This window comes from Protopterus annectens, chromosome 4.part0, assembly GCF_019279795.1.
Source record: "Protopterus annectens isolate FY-2018-M chromosome 4.part0, PAN1.0, whole genome shotgun sequence".
Classification (NCBI taxonomy): Eukaryota; Metazoa; Chordata; order Ceratodontiformes; family Protopteridae; genus Protopterus; species Protopterus annectens.
This window is the reverse complement of record NC_056733.1, coordinates 408,577,043-408,600,768: the sequence shown is the minus strand read 5'-3', so window position 1 is coordinate 408,600,768 and position 23,726 is coordinate 408,577,043. Positions and strand designations below refer to the sequence as shown.

Sequence of the window (23,726 nt, the reverse complement as noted above, 5' to 3'; positions counted from 1 at the left end):
TTTGGAATTTTCACACAAAGGTCAGTCATATTCTTTAAAAACAAATGAGGAATCAGAATCAAACCATCACTTGTAAGACAATAAATAACTGAACCTGTAAAGATTCCAGAATGTGTCAAACCTAGTTTTCTTTGAAAAAGCAGATGGTTTCATTAGGATCTGTAGTGTCTCATAATTTACAGTGAACAAAATATCATGCCTGGGACAGTAGCCTGTCTCTAAGCCTGAAGATTGTTTGCTCTATTAACTGGAAGACATGAGTTCTGCACACCAATGAATAGTGTTAGCTAAAGATTCTAAAAGATGGGTGACAGTAAGTGCTGATCAATGTTTGTTCAGCTACACCACATTTACTGGATTGCTATCTGTACTTCACATATAATATTGTGTCGTGTTATATTGCTAATACATAATATTAAAATGAGAGGACTATAAAGTAATTTTGCAAATTCAAATAGCGCTAACATTAATTTTACTTAGAGAGTATATTGGAACATGGAAAGCAACACCAGCAACAGATGTCATTCAACTTTGCTTAAATATGTTCAGGTACATAACATAAAAATACAGGTTCTCTTATAAAGTTATGCAGAAATCTGCAGTATACTAAGCCTGATTCCTGCAAGCACTGCTCTTTTAGTAACTGCGTGCAAAGTTTAACAAACACAAAAGAAGTACAAGTATATTTAATTACCCCACCCACACCTCTCAACCTCTTAGCACAAACAATTCCGTACAAACTCAAAAATAATGGAGAGGCAATGGCCCCAAATCAAGGACAGATTTTAAGTATTGCTCTACTAAACTTAGAAAGTTGTTGGAATAACAGTTTTTTTTTGCATTATCATGCATTTTCTGAAGGATATGAAACCTGAAACAAAAAGGGCTGTCATTATTTAATGACTTCAGTCATCAATGATTTGCCAGAAATCCAAAGAAATTATGAAGAACAGAATAAAATTATGAGGTAAAAATTTGGGCATTCTGCAGGATTCTGGACAGTTGGGAGGTATACCTCCACTACAAAATATGTCTTGTGGGGAGGAAGTTGATATCAGCAGACTGTATAGTTTTTTGAGACTTGCACTAGTCACCAACAAACTACCAGCCCCCTATCTCCATGAAGGCAGTGGATCTGAGTGAATTTCTAGCATAACCTTCCAGCAGAAGCAGACTAGAAAACACAAACAGAAATATACATTACTTAAAGTTTTACACCTTAAGATACAACAAATAAACTAGTGCCCTGGGCAATCTCTCTGTTGGTGCCCCAGTCAGCTAAAGTTCAGGAGCAAAAAAAAAAAAAAGAGTCCACCACAGTTCGTTGAAGATCCCCCCCAAAAAAAAAACAGTAGGCAAATAGTTACTATGTATCAGAAATGTAGTATCTTCTTTTCTATCTTTATTACAGAAATCTTTCCAAAGAGCTATTCTAGCTGTTTGCTAAATTGGCTAACACACACACACACACACACACACACACACACACACACACACACACACACACACACACACACACACACACACACACACACACTACACAATGTTGGCAATTTTTTAAAATAATTTAAGCAAGTGCAGTTAATAGCAATCCCACTCAACAACAGTAATCAAGTAATTATGCCAATGAGTTGCAGGGATCAAGCAAGATCTATTTTACTGTGCCAATCACACCCCCCCAATAGTTTGTTACTAGGGCAGCTGCCCCCTTTGCCCCAGCTCAACTACAGGTATGAGCATGGGCAAGGCCTTGCAACTACACTGAATCTCCACTACAAAACTGCATAAATCTGCTTAGATCCTGGAGTTATATTCAGTCTTTATTACAAAAACAATCCAAAGTATGCTGCCTGCAGCATTTTATTTATTTATTTTTGTTTGTTTTGTTTAGGGGCAAATGACATGGTACACAGGAAGGAGACATATATTGTAAAAGGAGACATATATTGTAAAAGGAGACATCTGCAGGAAAGTCAGAATGCTTTATCCTGCTTTTAGCACATATGATGGTATTTTACAAAATGTCAGAAATGGGAGTGAGCCATGCCTAAATTTATTTAACATATGGTGATGCAGAACATTGTAACTGTGCAATCTTTTTTATTCTTTTTCTGATTGTATTTCTATAACCATAGACCTATTTATGAATAACTGAGCTCAAAGCCAAACCTTTGAGAAATGACTGGTAATAAATTTTAAATAGTAATATTTTAAAACTGCATGTGTATGCAGTGAGGCATCATATATTATACCAGACGATCTATAACCCTTTGAAAGTGCAAAACTTGTTAGTGCAAGTCCCAAATTTACAGAGAATAAAGTATGATTTCTGAGACACAGCACTGAATTGTGACTTACTGTCACACATTTTTGAAGGAAGAGAGGCTGCAGACACCCCACCAATATGGGTCGTGCACCTCCTCATCACTGCTGCTTATATCGACCAACTCCAAAAAGGGAATTCTGCAAGATATAGTAGTTACGAACTTAGTATATTATTTCCCAAATTGTCTTTCATTGTCTTGGTTCTTTGGACTGTACTACCAGTCCTTGAATACACAGCACCAGATTATCCATGATTGCTTCAAAAACAATTTGTCACAAAAAGCAGCAACCCCCCCCCCCAAAAAAAAGTTTCCCAGTTTCCTGACCTGATAACCTGCTATGCAGTCATGCTTGGGTGGGATTGCATGGTATATTCCCAGATTTCAAAAATAAATAACTTGTAACATTTCAAAACAATAAATCTTCATGATTAACAATTATGCATTGTGTGGGTATAAGTGAAAGTTTTCTAGTTAATAGTTCATATGTTTGCAGACAAATTGAAATCTCTAGAATAAGGTCATGTGAATAGTTGTTAATTAATTGTAATTCAGGCCACATTTTTTGGTATCTTAGAGAGATGCACTTGAAATGATAAGACCTTATCTTTTGAGGCATGTCTTGATTGCAAAATCTCACCCACCCAAATCAATGAGATTAACAGGAAATGTTTTCTTCGGGTGTGTTTCTACTTCCATCTGATTTAATTGTGTGTGTGTGTGTGTGTGTGTGTGTGTGTGTGTGTGTGTGTGTGTGTGTGTGTGTGTGTGTGTGTGTGTGTTTAGGTGAAAAAGTTTAAGATCATTACAGTTCTTATTTCCAAGACACTTATTATAAAAAATGAGCCAGCAAAATAAAATGCTTAAAATGGAAATATTATCATAGACAATCTGTTTTCTGAGTAAAAATATAAGCAATGAAAAATCCATTCAGAGCTGCAAAATAGTAATTGCACAGTCAGGCAACTGGTACAGAGGACTAGGGCTGTAAGCTGTTAATGAGCAATTTCTTGAAGACAGACAGTTTTCCCTCAACCTCCATTTGCCTACTGTGTGATTCTGTGTAAGGCACATAACCAAATAGTGCTTAGAGTGACTGGGGAATCGGGCTAGGGTCCTTAATGGTCTCCTAGGCTTCATACTTAGTAACTACCTATGAACTCCAAAACCAGTAGAAACAAACTGATAAGTTTATCATACTCAAAATGATAATGGTTCCCAAAAAACTCATACAATACATTGGAAGTCCCATACGCAAGTTCAAATTTAGGGAAATATATCTGGATCGATCTAGAATTTCATCAGTGGCCTCAGGGCATAAAACAACAACTAAGCACACTGGAGCCTCTGGAGAAAAGCATAAAATCATGCTAAATAAGTTTACAAACAGTCAAAAAACAAATCCAGGATCTAGAAATAGCCCTGAATGGTAATACCACACAACAAGCTTAAAACCTGCTAAATGCTTGTACAACCTGCATTAATAAGAAAACCTGCCTTACTTCTCCAGTAGCCTCTGAAATTTGCTGAGGGGGGTATCTGATCAATGCCATTTGATAAAAAAATTTGGTAACTCTTGAGTAAGCTGTATGGCCTTTTACATGAGATGTTCATTCGTTTAGTCGTTCATTCATTCATTCATTCACCAATTATCTGCTTAATCTACTAGAGGGTTATGGGGAGATGGAACCTATTCCAGCACTTAGTAAATGCAAGACATAGAATCTTTCCTGAATGCCACAACTCATCATGGTATACACACAAACACACGCACAGACAGACACACACACTTACCGGGAGTTTTGAAGCAAGCGAATTCAACTGCAGCATGTCTTTGGGATAGTGAAGGAAAGCAGAATTCCTAATAAAACCCCACATGGATACTCAGCATTGAATGTACTTCACCCAAGAACCAAACCAAGTGCTATGAGGCTGATGGATGATGATGGATGGCTAAATGCTCCCTGCCACACTTTGTGCCTAGGGTGACTGACCCTCTTCCCCTGGCTTAGCTACCTTCTGGGATCATCTACAGCTTCTCATTAAAGTTTCAACATCATGAGTGGTAGTTGAACTTTAACTTAAGTTACCATGGAAATAGTGGCAAAAGCGGAGGAAAAAATAAACATAGTCACCCTTGCATTTATTAGTGTTTAAGAAGTGCACCCAACCATAACAGGTAATGGCATTGCCATTTTACTGCATTCCATTTTGTTTAATTGACTGAGCACAGTACAGTACACTACAGGATAGGTGTCTGATCGAGATTAAGTGAACTACTTTGTTAGGTGGATAATTTCATCAGCTACCCTTTTGGTTACTGTGACACCCATTTTTGATATGAGATGTGCACTGCTTGTGTTGTTGGCAGATTTATGTGACAGTTAATACATATATAGTTATGTCTAAAGTATTAGTTGTTAACACAGAGGTGCCTTTAAAGGAGTTAGTGTACTGGGACTGGTATAACTTGTGACCTTGCACTTCTTTGGGTTCACTCCTTCATGTTTCATTTCAAGTATACATTCAATAAAGTTTCAGAAATAAATTTATTTGACACTGGATGCTACATTTTCCTTCTGTTCTGAATTTTTGGCCTGTTTAATGTATTTCTATGATTTCAAATTTCACCAGAGAAGTTTCTGCTGTATCACATCTGTGTTCATTACAAGGAAATTCCGATTTCTAGCATTTTATAGAAATCATGAATACGGTCTGATTTTTCTTATTCTAATGTTAAAATAATTTTACTTTCAGAACAAGTAGTTTTACATCTTCAACTCACAAACATTTTTTCATGTTTCACTAAAATGCCAATTCATCAGCCACATTTTTTCAGTTTTGGCTTGAGTTATCTTTATTACAACCACCCTCAGCTCTAAAGTTTATGGATATTTATCAAACAAAATGGCAGCTTTGGATTCAAAGATTTGAGCTGTGATTACAGCAAGTGGAAACATAGTTTGCAGTTTACTTTAATGTCACAGTAGAGGGAGCTGTTAAGGCATTTAACACTCACAACCTTAAAGTGGAAGGGAGAGAGGGGAAAGGTAATTTTTCTATCTTTGATAAAACAACTTTTAAGCATACTCTGTAAGACAAAGAAGAATACATCATATGTATGTAAAGATATTTATTTTTCAATAGAAATTAAGGATTTCAATATTCACTTGATGCTTACATAACTGGCCTGAAACAGAGAAAACAAACTTGTTGTGTCTGGTGACTTGTGTATTTCATTGATAACTGATGATGTCTGTGGATTCACAAATGTCCAAGTGAGATATTATTAAGGGAAGCTGACTTGATACTTGACACATCCCTTGATATGTATAGAGTGAGTGAGTTTTAAGCATGCAGCTTAAAGACATGACTGAAGCAATGGAAGTGTGCAAAATACAAGCTGTATGTGAAAAGGAGAGCAGAACAACGTGCAGACTTTCAAACAATAATACAAATAAATGAAAATACTCACAACCACATGGCACCCAGGATGACACCTGATTAGCAGGCAAGACTGATATCCAATGCAAGAAGTATGGCAAAAAGCACAGAAAAACAGACTGCAAAACAAGTAATAGATTTTGTAGGCTTTGTATGTGCCATGGCACTCTCTCAAATGTCTGTAAAAGTTGAAATAAGGTGTTGTGGCAAGATCTCCATATATTAGTGGCAAAAGAACATAGCAATGGAGGTGCTTTTGAATACTGCTGAGTTGTATATACAGTAGACTCCCTCTTATCTGGTCTCGCTGGGAATGGACCTTAGGCTGGATAAACGAATGGCTGGTTAATCAGGAAAAGCATACAAAATAGCATTTATAGGTTATAAATCGGCTAGAATAACAGGATTTGTGTTAGTATGCATTTTTCTAATCTATATGAAGTCTAAAACTCAAACGACTGTCATTATTTAGCCCAGAAGAAGCAGAAGTGTTGTTCTGCTCTGTTGTCTTTTTCAAGGGCTATGGCAGAAATGTGATGGCCTGTTGAAGAGAAGCCAGATAAGAGGGAGTCTATTGTAATGAATACAGAGCATACTGCCAATAGCGATAAAGCTATCACTGCTGTTATTCATGATCATTTTTGGTCAGAAACATGTTATTAAGCAGGATATAGGATTTTAATGCAACATATGGTATACGTGTACATTCATGTATTAAATCTAACAATGTACTAGTCTGCATATACATTTTTGATGTATCTAGGGTAGAAACAGCCTTTGGGACACATTTGGCTACATTGTAGTACAATCATAAACAGAACAGATTAGTGTTAGAGGTCCCTGGAAAGGAAGTTAAAGTAATCAAATGTTTTGGGGAGCCTTAATCCTTGTAAGGCAATCGGTCTGATTAAATCATGTTGTACAGGTAGAGTGATTTACTAACTAGTACACATTGCAGAAGAAGCAAAGCCAAATGTGAGAACAGTAAATATTATAGTACTGAAGAGGCATAAAGTTTGAATATCTGGACTTTTGCAATGTTCATTCATAAACATAAGTTGTACATCGATGTAACATGGCAGGTTATCCTTTGTTAACTTTCATTTAGCTGTTATATCAAATGTTAAGGGACATGGCATCAGTACAATACCATGAGGTGTTAAAATAAGATGGTTGATGTGCTATCAGATGCAGTGAAAGAGCTTATGTGCAAAGTGTTTTACTGCAAGTTCAGAAATGTAATTCCCAAAGTGATGAATGTATGCTGCCATATTCTAGTTATATTTTGCAGGATTCTGATTTATTCCAAGGCTTGTTTGACTGAAAAGAGAGTACCACATTATAATTTGTTCTAAGGCAGTACTGGGGGTTCATGCTCTGAGAAGAATTCCAGTTGTTTTCAGAGGTAAAAATATGGAAGAACTGAAGCACATATTGCTAGCCCAGTGATGCAGAGGCAGGCATCTCTCTGCATCACTTGCATCCCAAGTTTGGAAATGGACTCAGGTGGCTGAAATTTCTGACTGGTGTATATAATGAAGTAGCTAGTGGCAAACTGTCCTATTCTGAAAGAAGTTGTGGGAAAATGTAATGCTTATGTGATCCCTAGGGGAAGCTAGGAACTTTGTAGGTCATCTCAGGTTAATGCATGGAGTGCAGTGATACCTGATGTCATTGCCATAATGACACCCACAGCTATGGTAAATGATTGGTCACTGCAAGAATGACAGCTCCAAGGCTCCACTCTTGTAGCTCCACATCACATCTTACTCTCCAGGCCTAGTAGACAGTACTAGTATCATTAGGGTTGACTCTCCAAGGAATCAGAGCCTCACCTAGCAAAGAGCTGCATCTGGCATACATGGGATGAACATTTGGGGGATCTAGACATGGGTGTGAGGCGAAACCATGGGGAACAATCTGAGACTGCACAGGGTTTGGGAGAGAATTAGAAAAAAACTGAAGCGCATGGAAGCTGTTATTATGCACTTAGAGCTAAATGAGTAGATAAAAAGCATGGTAATAGTCATGAAGCATGATGAACTGAGACTATATGTATAGCAATAAGAGTGCAACAAATGGCTCAGCGTGGAACATTATCCTCTTCAGGCAACTGGAAAGATGCTGCAACAATGCCAAATGCTAGATTCTTCTCTGTTTTTGAAACTTACTAATGGCTCTGACTAATTAAGTAAAACTTATTGGTAGCTGTGTGCTTTTAAGCTATCGATGGATAGCTACAGATTTTATGGTTACCATATAGGTTCTGTACAACTTCAAAAGTTTCCTACAGGCCTGCAGCTAAAACTGCATGGCTGCAGTACCAAGAAAATATCAATTTAAGAAAGGAATGTAATATAAAGAACAGGAGAGTGTGTATAAATATTTGGGAATAGATTAAGGTCTGGCAATAAAACACAACCAATGAGAACAAATCTTAGTAAGGAATACTACAGAAGGTTGCAGTTAATACTGATAACCACCCTGACATCCAGGAATAAAGTTCAGGCTGTAAATCAATTTGGTCGTCCTATTCTAATTTACAGCTTTGGTGAGGTTGATTCTTCTCACAAAGAATTAGATCAGCTGGACTAGAAAACTGAAAAAAAAATCATGATTATCAAATAATATATAAAATCCAGCGCATGGCAAGATTATATATATCCCTTGATGTGAAAAAGGTATGGACCTCCTAGAAACTGACTATATCTATAGGGCAGCAGTCATGAAACCGTATACATATTTACTGACATAATCAGATCCAAACATAGTGAAAGTTCTGAAATGTGGAAAGTCATGGGAATGAAAACTAAACCACAAGTAGATGAAAATCAGGGTGCAAGAGAAAGTGCCATAAAAAACAGAAAAAAATATAAAGAACAGTGCCAGAAAAAAGGAAAGGAAAGAAAATGGAAAGCCCATAATTATAGGGGCAAGTATAGAGAACTTCTGAAAACTTTATGTTGATGAGGATTAAATGCATGAGTGGTTAAGGAAAGGTAAATGTAAAACAAAAAAATGAAAAGGTAATAATGGCATTTCAAGACAGCAGGCTACATACGTGTTGTTTTACAAAGTCTATAGAAAACTTGGGAGATACAAATAAATACAGGTTTTAAGATAAGAAAAAGAGGAAACTACTGATGCATTTAATATTTCAATCAAAAGCTAATATCTTTTTCTTGCAGGAAACACATTTAATAGAAGATGAATGGAAGGAGGACACAAATAGAAAGTGAGTCAAAGCCATCATTGTTTCTGGGGATAGCTCAAACTCCAAAGGAGTTGCCATTATAGTCAATAAATCATTTTCAGACCCTATAATTGACTTTAAGTCTGATACAAATGGCAGATGGTGTTACTTCATAACAGTAAATCCCAAACTATCAAAGCCAGTCTTATTTCTTAACATATATGTCCCATGCTCGAAACAGCAAAACTTTATCTCTGAAATTCACAACCTTGTAAGCAAATTCACAGATCATTATTTCATAATGGGAGGGGGACTAGAACACAGTGATGAATCCTCACATTGACTGCTCAAATAAATCAAACAAATCAAACAACCACAATCACCAATCAACTCTAGCCTTAACAGACCTGATATCAGACTTCTGCCTACTGGACCCTATCTCCTTTGGAAAAAACTCACAGAAAAACCTTTACTATACCTACTATTATAAATGCCATAACTCATGGGCCAGACTAGACTTTTTCTTAATCTCTGAGGAATTTGCGAGAGAGAAATTAAGATACTCTAGTGAACCTAGATATTTATCGGACCATTCAAAAATTATGATAGACATTAAATGGACAGACTCATTCCCTATATCCAGACACCAAAGTTGCAATTGGTCCCTAAATAATAGCATCCTTCTTAAATCTGAGGTTATTAAAAACATCTCTGACATCCCAGTAGAGCTAGATACTAACCTAAACAATACTGATATCCCCCGATATTCAATGGACAGCATGTAAAGCAACAATCAGAGGGTTCCTGATTCAAAAGGCATCTTACTTCCAGAAAATGAGGAAAGAAAAAGAGACCCACCTAATTAAGGAACTCAAAGACCTGGAAAGGAAATTACAAATAACCCAAGATCATGACTTTGAAAAGCAAATAAGCAAATTACAAAAATAATTGTTTGACTTGCACTAACAAAATTACTCAATACAAGAATTAAAATATATAGCCAAATACTATGAAGGGCGCAAGTCCCATCTAGAACACTTGCAATAATAATTGATAACAAGCAAGAAGCTTCTAGAATAACTCTTTTACAATAGCAGGATAGAACATTCAAAACAGATGAACAAATTATAGAAATATTTAAAGAAACTTATACGGAAATCTATAATATGAACACTCAGCAAACCTCTAAGCCTGAAGCAAATAACATTTTAAAAAATCTTGAATTCCCCAAAATTACAACTACCCAAGCAAATATTCTATCAGACCCATTTAAACAACAAGAAATAATTGAGGTAATTGATAACTTAAAGTCAGTTAAAGCACCAGGCCCTGATGGCTTTACATCAGAATTTTTTAAGACATTTAATCAGAAGATTTCCTCAATACTCTTAAGGGTATTTAACTACATTAGAACAAATGGGATAAATGATCCCCACTTGAATAGCTCCAAAACAATATTGATTCCAAAAAGTAAAATTAACAGAGACAATCCCCATAACTATAGACCTATTGCCCTGATGAACGTAGATGTCAAAATACTAACCTCCCTACTTGCAGAAAGATTAAAGAAGGTCATGCCCTTTATCAACTCACAAGAACAATCTGGTTCCATGGTTAATAGGCACACATGGGATAATACACTAATCTTAGACTCTATGATCCAACTGATTAAGAAAGAGAAAAGTCCTAGATATACGGTAGTCCTAGACGCATGCAAAGCTTTTGACAGGGTAAGCTGGAATTTTTTATTTACAAATCTATCCTGTTTTGATTTTCCAAAAGGTTTCATAAACCTTATAGAAACCTTATATAACCATTCGCATACATATTTATATTTAAACAGAACTCTGTCAAGTCCAATTAAAATAACCAATGGAACAAGACAGGGATGCCCACTCTCTCCACTTTTATTTACCCTTTACATTGAACCCTTCTTCCTTTATATATCACAGAGAACCTTCTACTCAATCCCAAAAATATTTAGCTCCAAAATAACTCTATCCGCATTTGCGGATGACTTAATTATTTACTTCGAATGCCCCACTACAGATCTTGGGAAAATTATGACATCAATAAATACATATGCACAAATCTCTAATTATCAAATCAATCAGAAAAAATCGCATATATCCCCCATCAATCCCTCAAACCATAAAGAAGGCCTATTTACAGACTCCCCTTTCAAAATAATTGATTACATTAAATATATTGGGATAAACTACAAACATAAGCATTTATCTATGCTTCAAAATAATAAAACATGGAATAGCATCATGCAAGATCTTGACTGATGGAAATTACTAAAACTATTGATCACATCAAAAATGACAATCATTAAAATGAATGTCCTACCAAAATTGTTATATCACTTTAACGATACAATGATGAGGATACCAAACCACTTTTTTCATAAAATAAATAAGGATTTTTCCAGGTTCATATGGTATCCTAAATCAGTTTGAATTAAATATTCAAACTTAATGTGCCTCAAGGAAAAGGGGGGTTTAGATCTTCCAGATCTACTGCTTTACTACAAAATTACTAATGTGCTCAGACTTGCATTAATATCTAATTTTACAAAACATAGTGAACATTGGTCACCATTGTGGATAAAAATTTTGTACCAACATATACTTTACTGCAAAGTCAACCCTAAAGCCATACTATTCATTACTCCAAATAATATTAGGAACTTTAGTCTAAATGATAACTTAATAACCAATGTAAAGAACTTTCAGGAATGGGTGAAAACCTTAAAACTTGACAAGGCCTTACCCCTTCTTCAACCACTCCATTTGAATCCAAATATCAAACTAAGTAATAAGATGTTAAATTTACTGGAATACCCATTAATCAAGGACTACACAGTTTGGGACATATACAAACACCGAGATAAAACATTACAAGACCTATGAGAAGATTTAAAAGTTAACAACAAATATATCATTATCTTAAAGCAGATTAGGGAGATGTTTCCATCAATAATTGGGGAATCATTTGTTAATGAAAAAGATCTGATGAGGCTTTCGGAAATTTTTGAATCACTTGCAAGCAAAAAGAAAACAATCTCAAATGCATACAAACCTGTTAGATCTTTCATCTACGAGGACACATTCATTTTCTCTAACTACTGGGGTAATAGGGGTAATATATTTTAAAAGAGCAGACACTTAGAGCTACAAATTCCACCATCAGCTATTCTCCTTTTAAAAAATTAATAGGTACACAATTGATGATTGATAATGTGTATTACACACCTATGACTCTAAATAAATTTAACCCCAAACCTTCCCCGGCATGTAAATGATATCTTTACCCACAGGCAGAACTCCTGCATGTTCTATGGTTTTATAAGTACTAAGGGAACCTATGGGACTTGCTTAAGGTACGACTAGAAAAGATGGGGTATCACAAATCAACTCTATGTTGGGAACTAGCAATTCTTCATATCACAGATCTAAAACTCACCAAGCTACAAATGCATACTTTAGTCACTATATGATCACTTATTAAATTATACATAACCAAAAACTGGTTAGATCACACCAAGTTATCCTGGAGGGGTTTCCGAGCTATGGCTACAACCTACATATCATCTCAAAAAATAATTATAATTAATCCTAAGAAACATATCTACTACCAGAAACAGTGGAATTTACTTTTTGAAAAGATTCTAGTTACTTGATTACAGTTTAAATCTACATCAGACAAATTTTGACTACTGGACGCTGACTACTGCATATTATCCTTTTTCATGACATCGACTTGGAATTAACAAATGAACAGTATATATCTTTAATTTTGTCATGCTTAGATCCCAGAATTATATATAATGAATGGCTTATTTGTTTATCCCTCAATCTCTCAGATTTAACTTGGCAGCACTAGTGTATAGAATGTACAGAGTTGGTAATTAGTCTCTACTGAAGAGAATTCGGTTTGTATAATATTTGAAAACCTGCTGCATTCAGCAATATGTCTAACATTATGTAAACATGTGTCTACTGTGACTGCTTGATGCACAAATCAATAAAAAGTTATTTTATAAAAAAAGAAATAAATGCAGGTTTTGTAATACAGAACTGGAACATATCTCATTGCTGGCTGTGATATACTCATGGCTGAGTGTCTGTGTACTGAAAGAAAAACAATGTGACGACTGTTGTATTGGGGGTTGTGCAAACACTAAAGCATGCAAGTAGTCGAGAAGCAATGGAAACAGGAACCGCAAAACATTACTGAAAATGCAGACATTCTGTCAGCTAGGATGTTGGCAATGTCTGTGGGTTTGGTGTATTTTTTGTCATTTTCTGACTCAGTTTCTGTTTCTGCTGTAGCTGAATTCCATAGATATGTATTTCACATACCCGCTGCATTCAATCATTTCTAATACTTCTGCTATAAACTCTGTTTTTCCGCTGCTCTCTTACATAGTACTCATTTTTCTGTCTTACATTAAACATTTCCTCATAATGCCTACTACAGCCTGCCTTGTATTACATTCAACCTTCTCTTCATTATACTTTTCTAAGCCTGATATACCTTCCTTCTTCTAACACCCACCCTCCACTACACATTATCTTCCTTACTTACTCTCCTCACTATATCCACCCACTTTTACTATACATCACCCCCCACTTCATTATAACCAGTCTTTCCTACTACATAGTATCCTCCGCCTCTCTTCATTACACCCACCCACCTTTACTACACATCACCCTCCCCCCATTTCATTATAACCAGTCTTTCCTATTACACAATATCCTCCGCCTCTCTTCATTACACCCACCCACCTTTACTGCACATCACCCTCCCCCCTCATTTCATTATAACCAGACTTTCCTACTACACAATATCTTCCTCCCTCTCCTTTTTACACCCACCCACTTTTATTATATATCACCCCACTTGTTTTATTATAGCCAACCTTCCTACTACACAATATCCTCCTGCCCCACCTCATTACACCCACCCTCTTTTACTAAACATCACCCTCCCCCCTCATTTCATTATAACCAGACTTTCCTACTACACAATATCCTCCCTGTCCTCCTAGTTGCAGTTATCCCCACCCACTTTTACTACACATCACCCTCCCTCCCTCCTCATTTGATTATAACCACACCTTCCTACTACACAATATTCTCCTCCCTCTGCTCATTACACCCACTCACTCTACTGCACATTCCCCTTTTCTCTCTGATTAATTCACAGCTTCAGTCCCTCTGTGTTTCATGCATATGGCAGTAGGCATATTCTTCCCTGCTTTCTAGCTCACTGCTAATACTGAAGATACAAATATTCCATTTTTCATATTCAAAGCACATTGAACCTATCTAAAAAATTTGTTCTTATTTTCAGTAACGTGTTTTATCATCTTCACTGCAAGCATGTAGGTGAAGATGACTAAACATATATATATTTTAATTAATTTGTTCTCTCTGTGCCTTCTGTGTCACAGTAGACAAGGCTAAATTATTCTTTCTGGCTATAGAAACTGCATGCTTTGTTTACTGTTATTGCATTCATAGCTTCCTATTTTGATTGTTATATTATTAACATACATGTTGAAACCTTTGGGTCTATATTAGAACATTGAAGTTTCAAAACTTTGAATGTTCTAATATCGAACCCTATCGAAGCAACAGAAAGCCAAATGTTTTCCTAAGGAAAGAATTTGGTTGTCCATTTCTGTTGCTTCGGTATTTTCAGCGCTGTGGTGGAATGTTACGGGTCAGGTTCATGTAAGTGTGCAATTGAGTATGGGTTAGGTTAGTTAGGGTTGGGGTGCGGGTTAGGTAAGTGTGCGATTGTGTGGACATGCGGGTTAGGTGAGTTAGGGTTAAGACGTGGGTTAGGTATGTGTGCAATTGTGTGGATGTGAGGGTTAGGGCGGGTTAGGTGAGTTAGGGTTAGGGCGCGGGTCAGATAAGTGTGCGATTGTGTGGACATGAGGGTTAGGGCAGGGTAGGCGAGTTAGGTTTATGGGCGCGGATGAGGTGAGTGTGCGATAGTGATGGACCTTAGGGTTAGGGTTTGGGTTAAGGTAAGTGGATAGTTAGTGGTGTGTGTATAGTTTAGTGTAGGGTTAGGTGTAATAGGGTTCGATATTAGAACATTCGAAGTTTTGAAACTTCGATATTCTAATATAGACCCGAAACTTTTCACCCTGAGCATCCTCTGCAAATGGCCATAGCCCTGATGGGCATTCTTAGTATACAAAGCCAGCAAGTAGATAAAATAAATACATTTTAATTAAAAACACAGACTGTGTTAAAAGATAGCTATTGTATATGTTCCCTTGTAAAATATGTATTTATTCTTTTATTTATTGTATTTGTTTCAGGATAGTACATCTGTCTGCCTTTGTATAATGTATTTCAGAAGACTCTGTTTTTCTCAAGTACTTTCTCTTATCTCACTGCCTTGCCTTTATTTAATATTTTACAAGCAACCCTCCATCCATGGAGTTTTTTCAGAGTATCTAGTCACTTTGTTTGTGGGCTAATAGATAAACATTCATGTGGTCAGGACAACAGAAAAGATTAGACAACTGGATGTGAATTGATATGACTTACATGAAAAAAACAAAAAGGTGCAGAAGCAGAAGTAACAACCATAAAAAAGAAATACTGCCTCCAGGCGCCAATAACTAGTCCCCAACTCCACAGCAATGTGAAAAATACTACAAATGAACTGCAAAAAATCGGTCTTCTCCAGAGGTAGTAGCAATCACTTTAATATATCCACACAGCACAAAAGGTCAAGCGCTTTCATCAAAATTGACTTCATCAGAACAAAGACATGTTACACTAAAACCTTTTTATACATTTTCCTTAATGAGTCCATCAAAATCAGCACAATTAAAATTTAAAGCAACAGTCTTTTAAAATATTTCAAAGTACATATAAATAAATAGAAATAAATAAGAATAGAAAATGTGTGTTTGAGTTCATAAAATAGTACGTAAAAAATATATAATATAACAATTGTACAAAAGTTTTTATATAGTTTATAATAACAAGTGTTTAAAAGGAATAATTATAATCGATTAGCTCTGAACTTCAATTCAGGTTTAATACTAATAGATTCATTTATACCAGGAAACTCAGCCCCATTTAACCTGAGTTGCCACCTAGTTTCAGCCCTGAGTAATTTGTTGGTCCAGTCCCCCCCTCTAAAATCAGGAACAACCACTTCCAAAATACCAAACTTGAACCCGTGGGAGGGATTGGTTTTGATATGTTTGGACAGAGCATTTTTTTCGTCCTGTCTTCCTATACAATAACAGTGCTCATAAATTCTACGGTTCAATTTCCTCTCTGTCTTGCCAATGTAATAACATGGGCAGGAATTGCATAGGGCTAAATAAACAACACCACAGCTGGTACAGGAACCAGTCGCAAAAAACACCTCAGTGTCAAATGGACTGAGTTTAACCTTAGTACCCTTGAAAATGTAACTACAGTACTCACAGCAACCACATTTGCAAGTACCTTTCTTTCTGGAATTCGAAATAGGTTTGTTCTCTAGAATATATTTTAAGTTGTTACTAACTCTATATGTAAAAAGGGGTTCGGGACCCAAAACTGATGAAACATCCCTATTACCCTTGAACATGGCCCAATTGTTTCTAATGATCTGTTTTACCTCTTTAGAGGTATCACCGTAAGTTAAAACCATAGCTTGGCTAAAATCCTTTGGTTCATTATTTAACAGAGACACCGCCTCGTCATTGGCCCTTAGTAAGGGTTTGTATCTAATGTTCCATTCACTCATTACCTGGTCCCTAATTTTCTTTAACATGTCCCTGGGATAGCCTCGATGGAGAAACATGTCCATAACTAACCTAATTTCGTCTTCCACAAGGGTTAAACTAGAACACGTCCTTACTACCCTAACCATCTGACCCTTAACAATGTTCCTCTTAGTATAAGGAGGATGGTTACTTGAATATTCAAGGTAGTCGTTTGAAAAAGTGGGTTTTCTATATAACCTAGATTGGAAGCAATTATTAGAACTATCTTTAGTTAGTTTTACATCAAGAAAGTTGATCTCCGCGTGGTTACCATTCCCAGTAAATTTGAAATAATCACAAACGTTGTTGACGTATTCAAGAAAAGGTTCAAAAGATGTTCCATCTTTCCATAATATAAATAAATCATCCAAAAATCTTAAGTACAAACACCAGTCATTTTTGTAACAAGAATTGAATAAGAACTGGGTTTCCCAAAAGTACATGACTAAATTAGCAAAAATGGGGGCACAACTGTTGCCCATAGCCACCCCTTTTGTTTGTCTATAAAATTCCCCCTCAAAGGTAAAAAAATTGTTCTTTAAAACAGTTTCCATTAATTCCAGTATGAAATTAATCATACTACCACTGAGGTTAGTTTTACTAACTAAAACGTTATTAAAAAATTCCAATCCAACATCATGGGGGATAGAGGTAAAGAGATCAACAACATCTATAGTTGAAAAATAAAGATCGTTGCTAAAAAATTCCTTCTTAACTTTCCTCAAAAAGTCCCATGAATCAATAAGTACATGTTCTAAGGGTACCAGGGCTTGTTTGATCATCCGGTCAATAAACACCCCCAGTGGATAAGTAATACTGTTGTGTCCAGAAATAATTAATCTGTAAGGGGGGTCTTCCCAATTCTTGTGAACTTTAGGAATGCCAAAGGCTATGGGTATCACTGGATGTTCCACATGAAGAAAGTTGAAAACATCTTCGTTAATAACACCTTGGTATAGGGAGTCCTCCAAAAGAAATTTAATCTTTCTGTAACTCAAGTGAATTTCATTCCTGGAGGCTACTTCATATTTAGTGTTATCATTCAACATGTTGGTAATTTTGTTATTATAGTCTACCACATTAGAGATGACCATACCCCCACCCTTATCGGGTTTCATGAATCTAACGTCCTGGTTATTCCTTAGTTGTAAAAGTAAATTCTTTTCGGCCAGGGTCAGATTATGCCTAGTGTAACGTTGAGACCTCAAAACCTTATAAATTTCCTGACAACTAACATTTTCAAAGAAGTGTAAAATGGGTATGAGGGGTGGATTGTAACAACTTTTCTTGTGGGTAACCGAATTCCTAATAACATTGTTGTTTATTTTTTCTTTGTTCAACAGTTAAAGTTTAATTTTCTAACAAAGATCTTAAAGTCCATCAGGATTTTACTACTGTCATCCCTAGTAGTAGGCACAAATTTCATACCTTTCATTAGGAGATGAAAAAGATCTTTACAAACAGGAAATTCTGCATAGTGGAGAACGAACTTAACAACATTTTTAGGAAAAAGAAGAAACTTTCCAGAGATGATTATGAATATAGGAATGGTTTGGCTTACCCTTTTCCTAAAGCCTATTTTGATAATGATTCAAGTAGGGGTAATGCACCTGTTCATTCCCAGTTTTTTAATGAGAATGGTGTAAATAACAGGGTTGGCAATGACAATAATGGATATGATGTTGAATTCCCTCCCCTTAGAAGGTCCGAAAGGATATACAACAGAAACCAGATTAGACAAGATAAAGATTTTTTAGACCATCGGGGGGAAGGAGGGGCGAGGCAGAAATTCAGGAACTCCCCGTACAGGAGGAAGAACAGTTACGATTAGAACAAGTTAACAGGGATAACAATGACAACGAAGAGGTTATAACTAATACTGATAACATTGTTTTTCTATTTAAAGGTTTTAAGATATATAACTATGCAGAATTTCCTGTTTGTAAAGATCTTTTTCATCTCCTAATGAAAGGTATGAAATTTATGCCTACTACTAGGGATGACAGTAGTAAAATCCTGATGGACTTTAAGATGTTTGTTAGAAAACTAAACCTTAAACTGTTGAACAAAGAAAAAATAAACAACAATGTTATTAGGAATTCGGTTACCCACAAGAAAAGTTGTTACAATCCACCCCTCATACCCATTTTACACTCCTTTGAAAATGTTAGTTGTCAGGAAATTTATAAGGTTTTGAGGTCTCAACGTTACACTAGGCATAACCTGACCCTGGCCGAAAAGAATTTACTTTTACAACTAAGGAATAACCAGGACGTTAGATTCATGAAACCCGATAAGGGTGGGGGTATGGTCATCTCTAATGTGGTAGACTATAATAACAAAATTACCAACATGTTGAATGATAACACTAAATATGAAGTAGCCTCCAGGAATGAAATTCACTTGAGTTACAGAAAGATTAAATTTCTTTTGGAGGACTCCCTATACCAAGGTGTTATTAATGAAGATGTTTTCAACTTTCTTCATGTGGAACATCCAGTGATACCCATAGCCTTTGTCATTCCTAAAGTTCACAAGAATTGGGAAGACCCCCCCCTTACTGATTAGTTATTTCTGGACACAACAGTATTACTTACCCACTGGGGGTGTTTATTGACCGGATGGTCAAACAAGCCCTGGTACCCTTAGAACATGTACTTATTGATTCATGGGACGTTTTAGGAAAGTTAAGAAGGAATTTTTTTATTAACTATCTTTATTTTTCAACTATAGATGTTGTTGATCTCTTTACCTCTATCCCCAATGATGTTGGATTGGAATTTTTTAATAACGTTTTAGTTAGTAAAACTAACCTCAGTGGTAGTATGATTAATTTAATTCTGGAATTAATGGAAACTGTTTTAAAGAACAATTTTTTTACCTTTGAGGGGGAATTTTATAGACAAACAAAAGGGGTGGCTATGGGCAACAATTGTGCCCCCATTTTTGCTAATTTAGTCATGTACTTTTGGGAAACCCAGTTCTTATTCAATTCTTGTTACAAAAATGACTGGTGTTTGTACTTAAGATTTTTGGATGATTTATTTATATTATGGAAAGATGGAATATCTTTTGAACCTTTTCTTGAATACGTCAACAACGTTTGTGATTATTTAAAATTTACTGGGAATGGTAACCACGCGGAGATCAACTTTCTTGATGTAAAACTAACTAAAGATAGTTCTAATAATTGCTTCCAATCTAGGTTATATAGAAAACCCACTTTTTCAAACGACTACCTTGAATATTCAAGTAACCATCCTCCTTATACTAAGAGGAACATTGTTAAGGGTCAGATGGTTAGGGTAGTAAGGATGTGTTCTAGTTTAACCCTTGTGGAAGACGAAATTAGGTTAGTTATGGACATGTTTCTCCATCGAGGCTATCCCAGGGACATGTTAAAGAAAATTAGGGACCAGGTAATGAGTGAATGGAACATTAGATGCAAACCCTTACTAGGGGCCAATGACGAGGAGGTGTCTCTGTTAAATAATGAACCAAAGGATTTTAGCCAAGCTATGGTTTTAACTTACGGTGATACCTCTAAAGAGGTAAAACAGATCATTAGAAACAATTGGGCCATGTTCAAGGGTAATAGGGATGTTTCATCAGTTTTGGGTCCCGAACCCCTTTTTACATATAGAGTTAGTAACAACTTAAAATATATTCTAGAGAACAAACCTATTTCGAATTCCAGAAAGAAAGGTACTCGCAAATGTGGTTGCTGTGAGTACTGTAGTTACATTTTCGAGGGTACTAAGGTTAAACTCAGTCCATTTGACATTGAGGTGGTTTTTGCGACTGGTTCCTGTACCACCTGTGGTGTTGTTTATTTAGCCCTATGCAATTCCTGCCCATGTTATTACATTGGCAAGACAGAGAGGAAATTGAACCGTAGAATTTACGAGCACTGTTATTGTATAGGAAGACAGGATGAAAAAAATGCTCTGTCCAAACATATCAAAACCAATCCCTCCCACGGGTTCAAGTTTGGTATTTTGGAAGTGGTTGTTCCTGATTTTAGAGGGGGGGACTGGACCAACAAATTACTCAGGGCTGAAACTAGGTGGCAACTCAGGTTAAATGGGGCTGAGTTTCCTGGTATAAATGAATCTATTAGTATTAAACCTAAATTGAAGTTCAGAGCTAATCGATTATAATTATTCCTTTTAAACACTTGTTATTATAAACTATATAAAAACTTTTGTACAATTGTTATATTATATATTTTTTACGTACTATTTTATGAATTCAAACACACATTTTCTATTCTTATTTATTTCTATTTATTTATATGTACTTTGAAATATTTTAAAAGACTGTTGCTTTAAATTTTAATTGTGCTGATTTTGATGGACTCATTAAGGAAAATGTATAAAAAGGTTTTAGTGTAACATGTCTTTGTTCTGATGAAGTCAATTTTGACGAAAGCACTTGACCTTTTGTGCTGTGTGGATATATTAAAGTGATTGCTACTACCTCTGGAGAAGTCCGATTTTTTGCAGTTCATTTGTAGTATTTTTCACATTGCTGTGGAGTCGGGGACTAGTTATTGGCGCCTGGAGGCAGTATTTCTTTTTTATGACTTACATGAAAGTTAACTTATATTAGTTATGGTGTACTGGAAACCCAGCCCATAGCAAATGATGAGCAAATATGCCCCCCCCCCCCCCCCGGAGGAAGTATTGAGTTAATCATTTAGGCTTGTGTTTGCGACTGAATGGTCTTCAGTGAGGTAAGATTCAAAGAAGTCAACTTGCCCTGGATTAAAAAATGAATTACACTCTGGGCAAGAAGCAGCACAGATTCATGGTCTTTCAAAGTATGCTGGTAACTTTCTGCAGTGTTTTACCCAGCGTTATTCATACTGGAAGCTGAAAATAAATTTGTTCCTCACTCACAGTCTCCATTCATGTCTGAAGCGTGTTAGCATTTTTTAAATATCTGCTAGAAGTCTTTTCTAGACTTTTTCTGCATTTTCAGTGATAAAATATATTATATACTTGTTTCCAGAGTCCTGTGTGGCATAATAAAACATTTCTTTGTTACTGATGTCCTTTCACATTGGAAAAAAAACAACCTCTGGTTACCTGATTGCAGCATTAAAAGGAAACTATGAGTAGAAAGTATATATATATGTGTAAATAATTATATTTTTGATAATCTCTATGCAGTACTAAACAAATACATAAAGAAATTGGTATATAAATGAATATATAGATTTGTGTGTGTGTGTTTGTGTGTGGGGGGGGGGGTCTACTTCAAATAAACAAAAACCCACATTACTGAAAATTAAATAACTGAGACAACATCACCGAAAGCTGACTTACCAGAATGACCAGAAAACCAACAGATTTCACAGGGTAAGTATCCTGTAGGCCACCAGCGAATGACGAAACATACTGCACTACGTCAAACCCACCCCACAGCCCCTTAACTAAATATACCAACTCTGGGATCATACTACAGTGGGGAATACAACAAAGTTCCCCTTGTTGGCCACTTGGTTACTTACCCTGTGAAATCCTTTGGCATACCAGTAGTTTGGGTAAGTCAGGTTTCGGTGGTGTCGTCTTTGGTAATGTGGATTTTCATTTATTTGAAGTAGACCCATGTATGTATACATGTATGTTTGTGTATACAGAGAGAGAGAGAGAGAGAGAGAGACAGAGAAATAGAGAGACATATCCCTATTTAATGTATTAATGTAGAAATGACCATACATTACTCTCTGTCTGGCAACATTTTAACATTTTTAAATGTATTCTATTCTAGATGGCAAGACAGCCACACTTGTGATCCAGCAAGATCTTTTATTATTAAAGCCTTCTTTTCCCAATGCATCCTGTGTTTTTCATGTGCATGTCCTTCATTGTTGTATTCTTTGATTCATAATGCCAATATCCTATATTAATGCTGTCTCTGATTATGTCTAGAAGTAGCATCACTGTTTTTAACTCAATGAATCTTTTATGATTGTTGCCTGTTTTAAGTGTCTTAATAGGTTTGAGTTAACCCTGTTCTTGTTTCAGGAAGAAAATAATGAACAGGGTGCTTTCTTTTATACAGGTATTAAGGGTCTTAGTTGCAGGTATCCCCACTATGTCAATGCATTAGCCACAGATGTCAGGTTTTCTTTCATCCTATTTAATCAGAGTTTGATAAAATGGGCAAAGTTTTACTAAATGCTGCAACAAATTCAAAAATGACTAAGATAATGTTCCATCCAAAACAAAGTAATGTGCAAAGAGAGAGGGACTACACAATCATGTACACACAGAAAGAAAGGAATAAATGTTTAAAGTTGATTAGACTTTTTAAAAACATCCTGAGATGAGGAAAAGTTTAGCATTTACTCATAGTTATCCATTAATGCTGCCACTGACTTACATATGATGCTACTGTACATATAACAGTGCAGGCTCAGCTCTTAAAGCTGGTTGTAGTGGCACTTCCAGTATCCTAATCCTTACTGGCTTACTGGTTATACAAAGAATTTAACCACAGAGTTTTAATAAGTATGGACATAGTTTGTTGTTTAAGTAAGGTGATGTGTTTGGTACATGCTTAATATAAGCTGACTTTTAGTATTTTCACTGGAATTCCTAGAGACATCTTATAATTATTTGATTACTTTTTCAGAGAGGAGGTGTGCTCAACAGTTTGATCAACTCAACTGACCTCTTCTTATTTTACTTGGTATCTCATCTTGATTCAGAGTCCCGGAAGAATATGGTTGCGCTTGGAGACAATGGAGGTATATTTCCTGCTAATCTACTTCTTATAAGCTCTACAAGTGTTGCTTCTCTACATAAAAGCAAGTTTGTCTTGCAATTTATGTACATAGAAGAGTAGCAGATTTCTGTTTAGTTTGGTCTCTTTTTGTCTAGCGTGGTGTTCTTGGCATTTACAGCATAGAATCATCACACTGCTTTGTAGATGTATATTCTTATCACACTATGAAATT

General features: G+C 35.9%; 1 protein-coding gene across 2 annotated transcripts in view; it reads left to right on the top strand.

Moving 5' to 3' along the window:
• The window catches only part of LOC122799354 (adhesion G-protein coupled receptor D1-like), a 689,306-nt gene that overhangs the window by 292,271 nt on the left and 373,309 nt on the right, over positions 1–23,726 (top strand). For both annotated transcript variants that reach the window (XM_044068349.1, XM_044068348.1), the window contains exon 11: positions 23,402–23,516. In XM_044068349.1, coding sequence (XP_043924284.1) covers positions 23,402–23,516 — 115 coding nt within the window. The remainder of the gene's footprint in view (positions 1–23,401; positions 23,517–23,726) is intronic.